General features: G+C 48.1%; 1 protein-coding gene across 2 annotated transcripts in view; it reads left to right on the forward strand.

Annotated features, from left to right (window-relative positions):
- coasy (CoA synthase) overlaps positions 1-12,501 on the forward strand; it is an 88,212-nt gene extending 75,711 nt beyond the window's left edge. For both annotated transcript variants that reach the window (XM_063037374.1, XM_063037375.1), the window contains exons 8-10: positions 6,999-7,096; positions 9,977-10,123; positions 12,000-12,501. In XM_063037374.1, the coding sequence (XP_062893444.1) occupies positions 6,999-7,096; positions 9,977-10,123; positions 12,000-12,047 (293 nt within the window). In that variant the 3' untranslated portion in view covers positions 12,048-12,501. The remainder of the gene's footprint in view (positions 1-6,998; positions 7,097-9,976; positions 10,124-11,999) is intronic.
- Positions 12,502-18,292: the final 5,791 nt, after the last annotated feature.

Here is an 18,292-nt window from a genome sequence, read left to right on the forward strand (position 1 = left end):
CTGAAAAGACTTGGATCTACTCCAGTTTACCTACCCGAGCGACAGGTCCACACAGATACCACCCCATTGCCTCTTCACTCAACCCTGGAACATCTGGGCAGCAAAGATCCATACCTCAGGATGCTCTTTATCGGCAACACCCCTTCAAAACTAATTGTCACACTTCAAGAGCTGGGCCCCAATACCTCATTGTGCCACTGGATCGTTGATTTCCTCACTTGCTGCCCCCCGTCAGTGCGAATGGAATCCTCCACGATCTCTACAGCTCAGGTGCACCACAAATCCGTGTGCCTACCCCCCTGCTGTACTCGCTTTACACGGCGACTGCTTGGCTGAGCACAGCTCCAATGCCATTTTCAAGTTTGCTGATGACGCCAGTGTTGTCGGCCAAATCAAAGGTGGTGACAAATAGGAGGGAGATTGAAAATCTGGCTGAGTGGTGTCGCGACTACAGCCTCTCACCCAATGTCAGCGAGACTTAGGAGCTGATGATTGACTTCAGGCAGAGGAAACTGGAGATCCGTGAGCCAGTCCTCGTCAGAGGATCTGAGGTGGAGAGTGTCAGCGACTTTAAATTCCTTGGTGGTACCATTTCAGAGGACCATTCCTGTGCAATTATGAAGAAAGCACAACACGCCACAAAGATATCCGGATGGTATATTGCCTGCCAGTGCCAGGGTCGGAGATGTCTCCGATCCGCTCCATGGCATTGTAAAGGGTACGTCGGTAGCAAAGGTGAGGAGGTACTGGAGAGAGAATTTAAGGAGTTAGGTAGAAAGCTGAAAAGCAGGACCTCCAGATCAGTAACCACTGGATGGCTGCCAGTGAGGGTAAGGATAGGACGATTCGGCAGGTGAACGTGTGGCTGAAGAATTAGTGCAGGGGCCAGGGTTTCAGATTTCAGGATCGTTGGGATCGCTTCTAGGGAAGGCATGACCCGTACAAAAGGGACGGGTTACACCTGAACCCATGAGGGGTTCAAACCTGACCCTTGTGGGCAGCTTTGCCAGAGCCGTTGGAGAGGGTTGAAACTTATTTGGCAGAGTGAGAGGGCTGAGGGTGGGGCAGTTCATTCCCAACTAGGTGCAGTGTGTCGTGAGACTGTCAGGAAAGGCAGACAGATGATCGAGCAAATTTGCAGCCAGTGAGATGAGTTGAAGTGTAACACGGGGACAAAATCGAAAAGGGTGATGAATACAGGACTGAGTGTGTTATGTTTGAATGCCCACAGTGAATGGAATAAGGTAGACGATCTTGTCGCACAATTAAAGATCGGCAGGTGTGACGTTTTGGGCATCACAGAGTCAAGGCTGAAAGAAGATCATAGTTGGCAACTTAACTTCCAAGCATACACATGGTATCGAAAGGACAGGCGGTAGGTAGGAAAAAAATGGTTTAAAAAAAATGAAATCAAATCCTTAGAAAGAGGTGATATAGGATTGGAAGATGTACAATTATTGTGGATAGAGTTAAGAAACTGCAAGGGTAAAAAGACTCTAATGGAAGTTATATACAGACCTCCAAACAGTAGCCAAGATGTGCCCTTTAACAGAAAATCCTACAAAAAGTAATGGATATGGCCCAGTCCATCATGGGTAAAGCCTACACAACATCTACACAAGACATCATCACAGGAAATTAGTGTCCATGATCAGGGACCGCCACCATCCAGGTCATGCTCTCTTCTCACTGCTGCCATCAGGAAGGTACAGGAGCCTCAGGACCCACACCACCAGGTTCAGGAACAGTTATTACCCCTCAACCATCAGGAAGGAGGTACAGGAGCCTCAGGTCCCACACCACCAGGTTCAGGAACAGTTATTACCCCTCAACCATCAGGAAGGAGGTACAGGAGCCTCAGGACCCACACCATCAGGTTCAGGAACAGTTATTACCCCCTCAACCATCAGGAAGGAGGTACAGGAGGCTCAGGACTCACAACACCAAGTTCAGGAACAGTTATTACCCCTCAGCCATCAGGAAGGAGGTACAGGAGCCTCAGGTCCCACACCACCAGGTTCAGAAACAGTTATTACCCCCTCAACCATCAGGAAGGAGGTACTGGAGCCTCAGGACCCACACCACCAGGTTCAGGAACAGTTATTAGCCCTCGACCATCAGGAAGGAGGTACAGGAGCCTCAGGACCCACACCACCAGGTTCAGGAACAGTTATTACCCCTCAACCATCAGGAAGGAGGTACAGGAGCCTCAGGGCCCACACTACCAGGTTCAGGAACGGTTATCACCCCTCAACCATCAGGAAGGAGGTACAGGAACCTCAGGACCCACACCACCAGGTTCAGGAACAGTTATTACCCCTCAACCATCAGGAAGGAGGTACAGGAGCCTCAGGACCCACACCACCAAGTTCAGGAACAGTTATTACCCCTCAACCATCAGGAAGGAGGTACAGGAGCCTCAGGACCCACATCACCGGGTTCAGGGACAGTTATTACCCCTCAACCATCAGGAAGGAGGTACAGGAGCCTCAGGACCCACATCACTGGGTTCAGGAACAGTTATTACCCCTCAACCATCAGGAAGGAGGTACAGGAGCCTCAGGACCCACACCACCAGGTTCAGGAACATTTATTACCCCTCAACCATCAGGAAGGAGGTACAGGAGCCTCAGGACCCACATCACCGGGTTCAGGGACAGTTATTACCCCTCAACCATCAGGAAGGAGGTACAGGAGCCTCAGGACCCACACCACCAGGTTCAGGAACATTTATTACCCCTCAACCATCAGGAAGGAGGTACAGGAGCCTCAGGAACCCACACCACCAAGTTCAGGAACAGTTATTACCCCTCAACCATCAGGAAGGAGGTACAGGAGCCTCAGGACCCACATCACCGGGTTCAGGGACAGTTATTACCCCTCAACCATCAGGCTCTTGAACCAGAGGGGATACTTCACTTGCCCTATCACTGAAATGTTCCCACAACCTATGGACTTACTTTCAAGGACTCCTCATGTCATGTTCTCGATATTTATTGCTCATTTATTTATCATTAGTGCTTTTTTTATTTTGTTTTGTATTTTGCACACTGGTTGAATGTCCAAGTGCAGCATTTCATTGATTCTGTTATGGTTATTATTCTAAGGATTTATCGAGGATACATGCAAGGAAATGAATCTCAGGGCTGTATATGGTGATATATATCTATACACACTTCAATAATGAATTTACTTTGAACTTTGTGCAAATTACAATGACAGACAGAAAAGGCATGTAAAATGGGCAATGTTACAATAATCCCGGGGGATTACAAATAGCAGGTAGATTAGGAAAATCAGTATGGTGCTGGATCCCAAAAGTGGGATTTGTAGAAAGCCTATGAGATGGCATTTTAGTGCTAGCGGAAAGACTGTTCTGGATTAGGTGTTATGTAATGACCCAGATTTGATTAGGAAGCTTAAGGTAAAGGAACTCCGAGGAGGAAGTGATTATAATATGATATAACTTTCCCCGCAATTTGAGAGGGGGAAAACTACAGTCAGATGTGTCAGTATTAGAGTGGAGTTATAGAGGCATGAGAGAGGAGCTGGCCAAAGTTGAATGGAAGGGGACACTGGAAGGGATAACAGCAACAGCTGGAATTTCTGGGGAAATTCAGAAGGTGCAGGATGGTTGCATCCCAAAGATCAAGAACTATTCTAAAGGGAGGGTGAGGCTGACAAGGCATAAAAGCAGAAGAGAGGGCAGACACGACGAAATCTGCAGGTGCTGGAAATTCAAGCAACACACACAAAAAATGCTGGTGGAATGCAGCAGGCCAGGCAGCATCTATAGGGAGAGGTACAGTCGACGTTTCGGGCCAAGACCCTTCGTCAGAACTAACTGAAAGAAGAGATAATAAGAGATTTAAAAGTGGGAGGGGGAGGGGGGGAGATCCGAAATGGTAGGAGAAGACAGGAGGGGGAGGGATGGAGCCAAGAGCTGGACAGGTGATTGGCAAAAGGGATACCAGACTGGAGAAGGGAGAGCAACGAGTTATAGTGAGAGGGACAGAAGAAGAAAAAAGAGAGAGAAAAAAAAGGGGGGGGAGAGAATATATTAAATAAATAAATAACAGATGGGGTACAAGGGGGAGGTGGGGCACTAACGGAAGTTTGAGAAGTCAATGTTCATGCCAATGTTCATGGAGGCTACCCAGACGGAATATAAGGTGTTGTTCCTCCAACCTGAGCGTGGCTTCATCTTTACAGTAGAAGAGGCCGTGGATAGACATGTCAGAATCGGAATGGGATGTGGAATTAAAATGTGTGGCCACTGAGAGATCCTGCTTTCTCCGGCGGACAGAGCGTAGGTGTTCAGCAAAATGGTCTCCCAGTCTGCGTTGGGTCTCGCCAATATATAGAAGGCCACATCGGGAGCACCGGATGCAGTATATCACCCCAGCTGACTCACAGGTGAAGTGTCGCCTCACCTGGAAGGACTGTCTGGGGCCCTGAATGGTGGTAAGGGAGGAAGTGTAAGGGCATGTGTAGCACTTGTTCCACTTACAAGGATAATTGCCAGGAGGGAGATCAGCGGGGAGGGATAGGAGGGACGAATGGACAAGGGAGTCGTGTAGGGAGCGATCCCTGCGGGAAGCAGAGAGAAGGGAGGAGGGAAAGATGTGCTTAGTGGTGGGTTCCCATTGGAGGTGGTGGAAGTTACGGAATGCGAAGAGAGGGCATATAACTTTAGAAAAAATTGTGGGAAGTTAGAGAATTGGGAAGCTTTGAAAAACAAACGGAAGGCAACTAAAAGCAGCCATAAAGAGGGAAAAGATATAATATGGTAAACTGGCCAAATATAGAGGATAACGAAAGTTTTTTCAGATAGATAAAGAGTAAAAGAGAGGCGAGAGTAGGTATTGGACTGCTGGAAAATGATGCTGGAGAGGTAGTAATGGGGGACAACGAAATAGCAGAGAAGCAGAATAAGTATTTTGCATCATTCTTCACTGTGGAAGACACTAGCGGTATGGCAGAAGTTCAAAAATGTCAGGGGCAAAAGTGTGTGAAGTTACCATTACTAGGGAGAAGGTGCTTTGGAAATTGAAAGAGCTGGAGGTAGATAAGTCACCTGAACCAGGTGGCCGAGAAGATTGTGGAGGCATCAGTATCTGCCCCTCCACTTATCTTGGTATCATCTGCAAACTTGGCCACAAGCCACCAATCAGATCATCCAAATTATTAACATACAACAGAAAACGAATGGGTCCCAACACAGACCCCTGTGGAACACGCTAATCACTGACCCCCAGCCAGAAAAAGCTGCCTTTATTCCCAATTTTGCCTCCTGCCAATCGTCTATCCGTGTGAGTATCTTTCTTGTTATACACTGGGCTCTTAACTTGTTTAGCAGCCTTGTCAAAGGTCTTCTGAAAATCCAGGTACCCAAAATCCACCGTTCCTCCTTTGTCTTTCCTGCTTGTTATGTTTTCAAAGAATTCCAACAGATCTGTCTGGAAAGATTTTCCCTTAAGTAAACCATGCTGACTACGGCCTACTTTATCCAAGTACCCCGACACCACACCTTGAACTGTCGACTCCAACATCTTCCCAACCACTGAGGTCAGACTAACTGGCCTATAGTTCCTTTCTTCTGCCTTCCTCCCTTCTTGAAGAGTGGAATGAGATATGCAATTTTCAAGTCTTCCAGAACCATTCCAGAATCTAGTGATTCTAGATAGATCATTCCTTATGCCTTTATAATCTCCTCAGCCGCCTCTTTCAGAACCCTGGGGTGTAGACCATCTGGTCCAGGTGACTTATCTACCATCAGAACTTTCAGCTTCCCAAGCACCTTCTCCCTAGTAATGGTAACTTCATACACTTCTGTCCCCTGACACTCTCAAACTTCTGGCATACTGCCAGTGTCTGCAGTGATGCAAAATTTTTAGTTCGTCCGCTGTTTCCTTATCCCCCATTACTTCCTCTCCAGCATCATTTTCCAGCAGTCCGAGATCTACCCTTGCCTCTCTCCTACTCTTTATAGAACTTCTGGAATCCTCTTTGATATGATTGGCTAGCTTACCTAGGTGTAGCAAGATGCCAGAAATGCGAGTGTGTCAGGGAGCAGAAGAGAGGGTGTTGCTATGGCTAAGGAGAAGGTGCTTGGAAAGCTGAGAAGTCTGAAGATACTGCAGCTATGGCGCCCGGACCAGATGGTGTACACACCAGGGTTCTGAATCAGGTAGCTGAACAGATTGTGGAGGCGTTCACAATGATATCTCACGAATCACTAGGATATGGAACGGTTCCGAATTATCGCTGGTATCAAACTTCGATAATACTGAACACAGGCAATGCCAAACGTCGCTAATATCGAACCGTTTACATTGCTGATGCCGACACTGAACGTCGTCAATATCACCAAGACCGATCGTCGTCAGTGCGGCACCGTCCATGTCACCGATACCAGACACCTCTAATACCAAATACGGAAAGGTGGACTTAACAGAAATCTCATGTGATTCTATTGCAAAACACCAGGCTTGCTGTGTAAACAGCTGGGGGGTAAAAAAAGCTGCAATTTAAAATGTTAATTGAAGCTCGGTGTTTTGCAGTAGAACCACACAAGATTTCTGTAAACTGGTGGGTTTTCCTGGAGATATGTTGATTAGCTTGAAGATAAGTTTGTCATCTTTCGGCAAGCAACTGGAAGGCAGAGGAGAACGTGGGCTTGCAGCATGGTCCTAGCACAAAGTCTGTAGTTATTACTGACTGAGATTACAAACTGAATCACTCTGACAGTCAGAGGAGCAGAGTTTGATGATGTAGTCTCAAGTGAAAGTTCTCTAGGAGTAGAATCACAGCGAAACTCGATGCCTAACCAACCTACATCTCCTGCAGAGTGCAATCAATTCCTTCTGTGCAGGGTAATAAATTTACCTCTCAGGCACAAACATTCATCTTTTACTCAGGGATATTTCTTGTTCACACCGATACTTACAGTTTAACTGAGAATTCCTTTTTCAATTTCCCTTTGCTTTCCTTGCCAGGTAAATCGGTGTGTGTGGTGGATGCTGCGCTCTTGCTGGAAGCTGGCTGGAAAGATATGGTTCATGAAGTTTGGGTGGTGATTGTTCCAAAGGACGAGGTACATTGCATTTCCACCCAATTATCAGCGAATGAATAACAATCAATTTATTTACCAATGATTTAGATCCACAACTACTATATCCCCATTGTCACCGGTCAGATCCACACCTGTAATGTCCACACGGTCACCGGTCAGATCCACACCCGTAACGTCCACACGGTCACTGGTCAGATCCACACCTGTCACGTCCACATGGTCACCGGTCAGATCCACACCTGTAATAACACACTGTCACTGGTCAGATCCACACCTGTAATGTCCACACGGTCACCGGTCAGATCCACACCTGTAATGTCCACATGGTCACCGGTCAGATCCACACCTGTCACGTCCACACGGTCACCGGTCAGATCCACACCTGTAATGTCCACATGGTCACCGGTCAGATCCACACCTGTAGTGTCCACACGGTCACCGGTCAGATCCACACCCGTAACGTCCACACGGTCACCGGTCAGATCCACACCTGTAATGTCCACATGGTCACCGGTCAGATCCACACCTGTAGTGTCCACACGGTCACCGGTCAGATCCACACCCGTAACATCCACACAGTCACCGGTCAGATCCACACCTGTAATGTCCACACGGTCACTGGTCAGATCCACACCTGTAATGTCCACACGGTCACTGGTCAGATCCACACCTGTAATGTCCACATGGTCACCGGTCAGATCCACACCTGTAATGTCCACACGGTCACTGGTCAGATCCACACCTGTAATGTCCACATGGTCACCGGTCAGGTCCACACCTGTAATGTCCACACAGTCACCAGTCAGATCCACACCTGTAATGTCCACATGGTCACCGGTCAGATCCACACCTGTAATGTCCACACGGTCACCGGTCAGATCCACACCTGTCACGTCCACATGGTCACCGGTCAGATCCACACCTGTAATGTCCACACGGTCACTGGTCAGATCCACACCTGTAATGTCCACATGGTCACCGGTCAGGTCCACACCTGTAATGTCCACACAGTCACCAGTCAGATCCACACCTGTAATGTCCACACAATCACCAGTCAGATCCACACCTGTAATGTCCACACGGTCACCGGTCAGATCCACACCCATAATGTGCACACGGACACCGGTCAGATCCACACCTGTAATGTCCACACGGTCACCAGTCAGGTCCACACCTGTAATGTCCGTGTGGACATTATGGGTGTGGATCTGACCGGTGACCGTGTGGACATTACAGGTGTGGATATGACTGGTGACTGTGTGGACATTACAGGTGTGGACCTGACCGGTGACCATGTGGACGTTACAGGTGTGGACCTGACCGGTGACCGTGTGGACATTACAGGTGCAGATCTGACCGGTGACCATGTGGACATTACAGGTGTGGACCTGACCGGTGACCATGTGGACATTACAGGTGCAGATCTGACCGGTGACCATGTGGACGTCACAGGTGTGGATCTGACCAGTGACCGTGTGGACGTTACAGGTGTGGATCTGACCTGTGACCGTGTGGACATTACAGGTGTGGATCTGACCGGTGACCGTGTGGACATTACAGGTGTGGATCTGACCAGTGACCGTGTGTTATTACAGGTGTGGATCTGACCGGTGACCGTGTGGACATTACAGGTGTGGATCTGACCGGTGACCGTGTGGACGTTACAGGTGTCAACCTGACCGGTGACCGTGTGGACATTACAGGTGCAGATCTGACCGGTGACCGTGTGGACGTTACAGGTGTGGATCTGACCGGTGACTGTGTGGACATTACAGGTGTGGATCTGACCGGTGACCATGTGGACATTACAGGTGTGGATCTGACCGGTGACTGTGTGGACATTACGGGTGTGGATCTGACCGGTGACCATGTGGACATTACAGGTGCAGATCTGACTGGTGACCGTGTGGACGTTACAGGTGTGGATCTGACCAGTGACCGTGTGTTATTACAGGTGTGGATCTGACCGGTGACCGTGTGGACATTACAGGTGTGGATCTGACCGGTGACCATGTGGACATTACAGGTGTGGACCTGACCGGTGACCATGTGGACATTACAGGTGTGGATCTGACCGGTGACCGTGTGGACATTACAGGTGTGGATCTGACCGGTGACCGTGTGGACATTACAGGTGTGGATCTGACCGGTGACCGTGTGGACGTTACGGGTGTGGATCTGACCGGTGACCATGTGGACGTGACAGGTGTGGATCTGACCGGTGACCGTGTGGACATTACAGGTGTGGATCTGACCAGTGACCGTGTGGACATTACAGGTGTGGATCTGACCGGTGACCGTGTGGACATTACAGGTGTGGATCTGACCGGTGACCGTGTGGACGTTACGGGTGTGGATCTGACCGGTGACCGTGTGGACGTGACAGGTGTGGATCTGACCGGTGACCGTGTGGACGTTACGGGTGTGGATCTGACCGGTGACCGTGTGGACATTACAGGTGTGGATCTGACCGGTGACCGTGTGGACACTACAGGTGTGGATCTGACCGGTGACCGTGTGGACGTTACAGGTGTGGATCTGACCGGTGACCGTGTGGACATTACAGGTGTGGATCTGACCAGTGACCGTGTGGACATTACAGGTGTGGATCTGACCGGTGACCGTGTGGACATTACGGGTGTGGATCTGACCGGTGACCGTGTGGGCTTGTGTGTGTGTGTGTGTGTGTGTGTGTGTCCTTGCCTTCACCTTTCTTAAGTCCACGATCATTTCTTTGGTCTGACTGACGAATTATACCGCTCGTTTCCTGTTTTTTGTTACAATTTTCACCATCTGTTTGGCTTTTGATTGCGGGATGATTTCTTTAGTTTATTTTTGTCGTGCTTTCTGCAGCTCATTACGTTGGCTTTAATGAGGTCGTCTGTCTTCCCCCTACACCAGGCACTCAGGAGGATTGTGCAAAGAGACAACGTCAGTGAGGAAGATGCCAGAAAGCGACTTGCAAACCAGTGGAGTAACGCCCAGCGGGTGCAACATGCCAACGTGGTCCTTTCTACACAGTGGGAGGCTGAATTCACCCAGAAGCAGGTTACTGGATAACTCCACATGTGAAATCCACTCGTTGTAACAGGAGTCAGCCGTGCAGTGATGTCATGGCTTACCCTTTCACCTTTGCCCTATGATTCTGCCGTCACCCATATCTATAAATCTCTGTCTCGGATCCACCCTGCAGCAGAGCTTCACCTGTTTATGACCGGCGGGTGGAAAGAGGGAACGGTTGTCGCTCCGGCTTTACAGAGTACTGTGTACAGTTTTGTCTCCTCCCCACTGTCTGAGGAAGGACAGACAGAGGTTGGAGGCAGTCCAGAAGAAACCGTTCCTTCATTAGGTGCCGTGTTCTGTAGTGTTAGTGATCACGGTCTTTCCATGACCATGATTGTGCTTGGCAAATTTTTCCACAGAAGTGCCTTCTTCTGGGCAGTGTCTCGAGAAGACGGGCAACCCCAGCCATAAGACCATAAGACGTAGGAGCAGAATTAGGCCTTTCAGCCCATCGAGCCTGCTCTGGCATGGCTGATCCCAGATCCCATTTAACCCATACACCCCCCCTCTCACCATATCCCTTGATGCTCCAACCAATTCGGAATCTATCAACTTCTGCTTTGAATATGCCCACAGATTTGGCCTCCACCACAATTCCTCCTTACTTCTGTTCTAAAAGGTTGCCCCTCAATTTTGAGGCTGTGCCCTCTAGTTCTGGATACCCCCACCAGAGGAAACATCCTTTCCATATCCACCTTATCTACTCCTTTCAACATTGGGTAAATTTCAATAAGATCCCCACGCTCCCAAAATTGTTAAGCCCTTCATTCCCAGAATGGTCGTTATCAGTATCTCCAGAGACTGCCTGCTGTCAGTGGTCGCATAACCAGGACTTGTGATCTGCACCAGCTGCACATACAACCATCAACCAGCTACTCCCAAGGCTTCACGCGACCGTGATCGGGGCCGGAGTGGGGGCTAAGCAGGTACCACACCTTGCCCAAGGGTGACCTGAAGACTAGCGGAGGGAAAGAGCACCTTACTCCTCCTTTGGTAGCGATGTCTCTCCAACCCACCATGTTCCAAAAGAAGTACACAAAGCTGATTGAGATGGTTTCCTATTCATAAGGAACTAAAAGAAAAATTTAGATCGTTAACCTTCTTTGCTGTCAACAACACCTCCAAGTTCTGTGTCCTCCACAAACTTACTAGTCCAGCCTCCTGCATTCGCATCCAAATTATTTGTATAACTAATGAATAACAAGGGTCCCAACACCGATCCCACTAGGCACCACTCTCCATTCCTCATGGCTTCCTAGCTCTGAGCCAATTTGGAATCCACCTCACTTGCTGTCCCTGGATGCCATGGGGCCCGATCTTCCAGACCAGCCCACCGTGCGGGACTTTATCCAGGGCCTTGATGAAATCCAGGCAGATAATGTCCACTAACTTGCCCTCAATTGACCTGTTCAGTTACCTCTTCAAAAAAAAAAGCTCTTAAAAGGTTCATCGATCATGATTTTCCATGCGCAAAGCCATGCTGACTCTTCCAATCCGGACTCTGCCTATGCTGACCCTTAAAATTGCCCCTAGAATCTGCCCCACTCCTGATGTCAGGCCTTTGTTCTTCAGCCTCTCACGGAGTCCGAGGACACACATGGTCAGGCCCTGGGGATTTATCCCCCTCAAGCACGCTGTCAACCTGCAAATATCTCTTCCCTGGTCATACGAATGTCCTCCCAAACATCTCCATTTGCTTCCTTCGTCCCTTGAACAACCCGTGATTCTCCCCCCAGCTAACACTGAGGAGAAATATTCATTAAACATTTCACCTGCCATCTGCGGCTCAGTACGAGGACAGTCCAGCTGATCTCGGAGCACCAGCATTGACGTTGTCCTTTCTCTGTCTCTGTGTTCCCAGATCCGGAAGGCTTGGCAACTCCTTCAGAATCGTAGGTCCTCTTGTTGACATCGTCCAAGACCAGGGTCTCGACTGGGACTTTTTTTTGTTAATATAATGGTTTGAAAGATTTTTCAATGATTCACAGAAGATTCTTTATTACTCTGAGCATTAAATTTATTGTGTGAACCACACTGGGTTAGAGGCGTGGGCTGTTTCTTACACTGAACGGACCGATGTTGAATACATTGAGCAAACGTCACCGCCCTGGAGGCGTGGACTGTCCATTACACTGAACGGACCAGCGCCAAATTCACAACGCCTAGGTCTGCGCACCAGCGACGTCCGCTCCTCGCTGCATCGATCGTCCTGTGCACCGTGCGTCCGTCACTGCATCGGAGACGTCGGTTGTTCGGTATAAATATACACTGCAATGCACACAAGATGCTGAAGGAACTCAGCAGGTCAGGCAGCATATGTGGAGGCGCTTCAGACCGAGACCCTTTATCAGGACTGGAAAGGAAGGGAGGAAGATGGTGGGGTGGAGGGAAAGGAGGACTAGCTAGAAGGTGATAGGTGAAGCCCGGTGAGTGGGGAAGGGTAAAGGACTGGAGAGGAAGGAATCTGATAGGAGAGGAGAGTGGACCGTGGGAGAGAGGGAAGGAGGAGGAGATAGGCTGGTGAGGAGAGGTGAGAGACCAGACTGGGGAATGGAAGAAGAGGGGGAGGGGGAAGGAATTTTTTTTTAACTGGAAGGAGAAATCGATATTCATGCCATCAGACTGGGGGCTACCCAGACGGAGTATCAGGTGTTGCTCCTCCCACCCTGAGGGTGGCCCCTTTGCGGAATAGGAGGAAGCAATGGACCGACACATTGGATCAGGAATGGAAATCGGATTTTAAATGTTGGGCCACTGGGAAGTTCCACCTGTCAAGTCAAGTCAAGTCAAGTGGCTTTTACTGTCATTTCAACCAGAACTGCTGGTACAGTACACAGTAAAAACGAAACGTCCATCCTCCAGGATCATGGTGCTACCTGAAACAACACAAAACTACACTAGACTTCAGGCCTACATAGGACTACATAAAATGCACAATACAGTGCAAGACAGTACAATAATTAATAAACAAGAAAATAGGCACAGTAAAGGACAAATTCATCATCATCATCAGGTGCCGTGCCCAGTTTGAGCTTTGACTGCCATGGCCCACACACTCCTGTTTCCGGTCAAGTGGATCAATTCATTGGTATTCATTTCCAGTTCTCTGGCTGCTGTCTCCATCATCATTTGTCTTTGCCTTCCTCTTGCTTTCTTCCCTTCAATCTTTCCCATAATTACCATGCATTCTAACTCCTCTTTCCTAATCACACGTTGCCTTTTCATGATCTCGTACATTATTTCTCTTTTTGTGTTTGCTGTGTTCATGACATCCTTGTTAGATACAGTATTCGTTTCGTCCATGATATTCTTTCCATCCTCCTCAAAAACCACATCTCTGCTGCTTCAATTCATTTCCTCATGTTACTAGATATTGTCCAACATTCTGAGCCAAATAACATAACCGGATAAACGTAACATTTCAGTACTCTGAGGTAGGTTGTCATACCTAGTTTAGTATTGGTCAGTATGCTCTTCATTCTGGTAAAGGTGTCTTGCCATCTCTATTCTTCTTTTGATGTCCATGTCGCACCTGCTATCTGATGTCACCCAGCTTCCTAAGGACAAATTACAATATAATAAATAATGTAAACAATGTTTTAGTTGGAATTGAGAAAGAAGTAAGCAAAAATTGCAAAGGGAGTGGAGTGGTGTTCAGTTGAGTGTGTGTGCGTGTGTAGGTTGGTGTCAGACTAGACTCTGATGGCTTAGGGGAAGAAACAGTTGCACAGTCTGGTCGTGAGATTCCGATTGCTTCGGTGCCTTTTGCCAGATGTCAGGAGGGAGAAGAGTTTGTATGAGGGGTGTGTGGGGTCCTTCACAATGCTGAAAGCTTTACGGGTGCAGCGTGTGGTGTAAATGTCTGTAATGGCGGGAAGAGAGACCCCGATGATCTTCTCAGGCTGACCTCACTATCTGCTGCAGGGACTTGCGATCCGAGACGGTACAATTCCCGAACCAGGCAGTGATGCATCTGCTCAGGATGCTCTCAATACATCCTCTGTAGAATGTGGTGAGGATGGGGGGTGGGAGATGGACTTTTCTCAGCCATCGCAGAAAGTAGAGACGCTGCTGGGCTTTCTTGGCTATGGAGCTGCTACTGAGGGACCAGGTGAGATTCTCCACCAGGTGAACACCAAGAAACGATCTGAATGGAGGAGCTGTCAATGTTTAGCAGAGAGTGGTCGCTCCGTGCTCTCCTGAAGTCAACAACCATCTCTTTTGTTTTGTTTACATTCAGAGACAGGTTGTTGGCTCTGACAGTCCTGATGAAGGGTTCCGGCCCGAAACGTCGACCGATCTTTTCCACGGATGCTGCCCGACCTGCCGATGTTCCTCCAACGTGCTGCGAGTGTTGTTGGCTCTGCACAGTCCGTCAGCCACTGCACCTCTGTATGCTGACTCGTCGTTCTTACAGATGAGACCCGCCACGGTCGAGTCATTGGCGAACTTGATGATGTAGTTCGAGCTGTGTATTGCTGCACAGTCGTGGGTCAGCAGACTGAACGGATGGAGCTGGGGGGTGCTCGGACGAAGCAGCCCCCCCCCGCCACTTTACGATGGGTCTCCCCGATGTAGAAGCCACATAGGGAGCACTGGACACAACAGACGACCCCAGCAGATACGCAGGTGAAGTGTTGCCTCACCTGGAAGGACAATTAGGGCCCTGAATGGAGGTGAGTGGGCAGGTTGTAGCACTTGTTACGTACCCCGCAACTGGGTTGCCAAACCAGCAGAAATGGAATGCTCGTTGGAGTCTGTGATTACTAGGAACTAATAAAATTTTATTAAAGAAATAAGCAATAAGTACTCTAATCGCAAGGATATAAATGTAACAAGTTAGCAATGATAATACACACATATACACAGAAATAGGGTGATAGGAATCAACCAAGCTCTATCGCAGTCTAGGGGCAAAATGATCAGTCTTAAGTGAGGCAGAGTTCAGTTCAGTTTAGTGCAGTTCGAAGTAATCGCTGTTGTTGTACCGTTGGGGAGAGAGAGAGAGAGAGAGAATGAAAGATGCAGTTGGTTTCGGGCAGACCTTTTGATGTCTTCTGATCCCGCTGTGGTCACCGACTGTGACCCCTCCATTCCGGATACGATCGTTCTTCCGCGGTGAACCCGGCACCCAGGCAAGGGCGGACACACACCCCAGGTTCCCACCAATCGTACCTTTACACCCTGTGAGCCTCTGACCAATTCCCGCGAACCGGTCCTCCAAACTCCCACCAACTTGTGGGGGCACACTGCTCTTTCCAGGGTCTCGTGGTGTGTCGTGCCTTAGCAAACCTGCTCTTTTTTATCCCCCTGCTGGGGTATCACCTGTCCATCAAACTTCAAACAGTTCAGGTTCAAAGCAAACGGTCTGTCAATATCTGAATTGTGTTTCTTTCTTGTTAATCTCTCTCTTATTAGCATTTTGAATGTTTCTCCATTGTCTTCCATTATCTCTCTCATTAGCATCATCCGTCCGGTAGCTCTGCTTGGCGTCACACATGACACCCCCACCCTTAAAAAGATTTTTACTGGGATAAAAATTATGGGCATGAATGCACATTATAAGATACACACTAATATACAGGTAGTCATCAGCTATTCGGCTAATACAGAGAACTTTAGGTTTTAACACCTTGACAGACAATCAGCAATCACATTGTCAGTTCCTTTTATATGTTTTATTTTAATATCAAATTCCTGTAATACCAGGCTCCAACTTAATAAGCGTTTGTTTTTAACCTTCATTGTGGCCAAAAACACTAATGGATTGTGATCAGTGTAAACTATCAGTGGTTTCCGTACCAGACAAATATAAACTTCAAAATGTTGCAATGCCAGTATGATTGCCAGTAATTCCTTCTCCACAGTGGAATAATTTCTCTGATGGACATTAAACTTCTTAGAATAATAAGCCACTGGGTGTTCAATTTCCTCTTTGTCTGTCTGCAACAGCACCGTCCCGGCTGCTTCGTCGCTAGCATCTGTTGCTAGGGAGAAGGGTTTTGAAAAGTCAGGCGCATTCAATACAGGGTGGTGACACAGAATGGCCTTCAGACTCTCAAAGGCTTGTTGACAAAGGTCGTTCCACACAAACTTCTCATTCTTCGGCAAGAGCTTAGTAAGAGGGAGGGTAATATCCGCAAAGTTTTTGCAAAACTTCCGATAGAAACCATAGAAACTACAGCACAGAAACAGGCCTTTTGGCCCTTCTTGGCTGTGCCGAACCATTTTCTGCCTAGTCCCACTGACCTGCACACGGACCATATCCCTCCATACACCTCCCATCCATGTATCTGTCCAATTTATTCTTAAATGTTAAAAAAGAACCTCGTCTGGCAGCTCATTCCATACTCCCACCACTCTCTGTGTGAAGAAGCCCCTCCTAATGTTCCCTTTAAACTTCTCCCCCCTCACCCTTAACCCATGTCCTCTGGTTTTTTTCTCCCCTTGCCTCAGTGGAAAAAGCCTGCTTTCATTCACTCTATCTATACCCATCATAATTTTATATACCTCTATCAAATCTCACCTCATTCTTCTACGCTCCAGGGAATAAAGTCCTAACCTATTCAACCCTTTCTCTGTAACTGAGTTTCTCAAGTCCCGGCAACATCCTTGTAAACCTTCTCTGCACTCTTTCAACCTTATTAATATCCTTCCTGTAATTTGGTGACCAAAACTGAACACAATACTCCAGATTCAGCCTCACCAATGCCTATACAACCTCATCATAACATTCCAGCTCTTGTACTCAATACTTCGATTAATAAAGGCCAATGTACCAAAAGCTCTCTTTACGACCCTATCTACCTGTGATGACACTTTTAGGGAATTTTCTATCTGTATTCCCAGATCCCTCTGTTCCACTGCACTCCTCAGTGCCTTACCATTAACCCTGTATGTTCTACGTTGGTTTGTATAGTACCCCACCATCCCCAAGAACCTTCTCAGGGCTCTCTTGTGCGTCGGGATGGGAACTTCAGAGATAGCCCGCACCTTAGCCTGCATCGGTGCCAGCTGCCCCTGTCCTACCACATACCCCAGATAGGTGACCTTAGTGTGGCGGAATTCACTTTTTGCGAGGTTCACTGTCAGGTTGGCTTCAGACAGCCATTTAAACAGTTCCTCTACTGCCACAATGTGCTCCTCCCATGTGTCACTCCAGACCATTAAATCATCAATATACGCTTCTGCGTTCTTTAACCCTTTTATCACTGAATTAACCCTCCTTTGGAAGGTCCCTGGGGCGTTTTTCATGCCAAAAGGTAAAACATTATACTCGTATAACCCGGATGGAGTGACAAATGCTGAGATTTCTCTAGCCCGGTCGGTTAAAGGAACACACCAGTACCCTTTCAGCAAATCGATCTTTGTGATGTACTTAGCTGTCCCCACTTTATCGATGCAATCGTCTACCCTTGGGATGGGATAAGCATCAGTTTTTGTGATGGCGTCACCTGTAACCTGTATAGAATCATATGCTCCCATCAGGTTTTGGGACAACCAAACAGGGAGACGCCCATTCCAATTTGGATAGCCTAATAATACCTGTGGCTAGCATGTGCTCAATTTCTTTCTCCACTAGCTTGCCCTTCTCCAAGTTCATCCTATAGGGGTGTTGCTTAATAGGCTGATCTGATGTGACAACGTCATGTACTGTCCCCTTGCATCGCCTCGGGACATCCGGACATACATCTGCATGCTGGTTAATTAGCTTTATCAGCGGCTTGTTCTGTTCAGGGGTTAAGTGAGAGACCTGATGAGCAAAGTTGGCCAAAAAATTTGAGTTCTCCAATCTGGTTGGTACCATATTTATCTTTTCAAGATGGGTTTTCCCCTTATCATCTGGCACCCCAGCCTCTTTTATTGTTGTGATAACACCGACTAGATCTGCTTTCTGATCGTGGTAAGCTTTTAACATATTAATATGCATTAACTGTGTCAGCTCACGTCTACAATACTCAATAATATCCTTCCTCATGTTCAGCCAGTAAAACTCTTTCATAATTCTATCGAGACTGTTTTCCTCACCCCAGAATGTCCACTGAGGGGTATCTTGTGGGCCAGCTTAAAAATCTCGTCCCTATAAATTTTCGGCACTACCACCTGGGGTACCCCCCACTCCTCATCTGTGGGCACGGTACTTGGTCTCCATTT

This window comes from Mobula hypostoma, chromosome X1, assembly GCF_963921235.1.
Source record: "Mobula hypostoma chromosome X1, sMobHyp1.1, whole genome shotgun sequence".
Taxonomy (NCBI): domain Eukaryota; kingdom Metazoa; phylum Chordata; class Chondrichthyes; order Myliobatiformes; family Myliobatidae; genus Mobula; species Mobula hypostoma.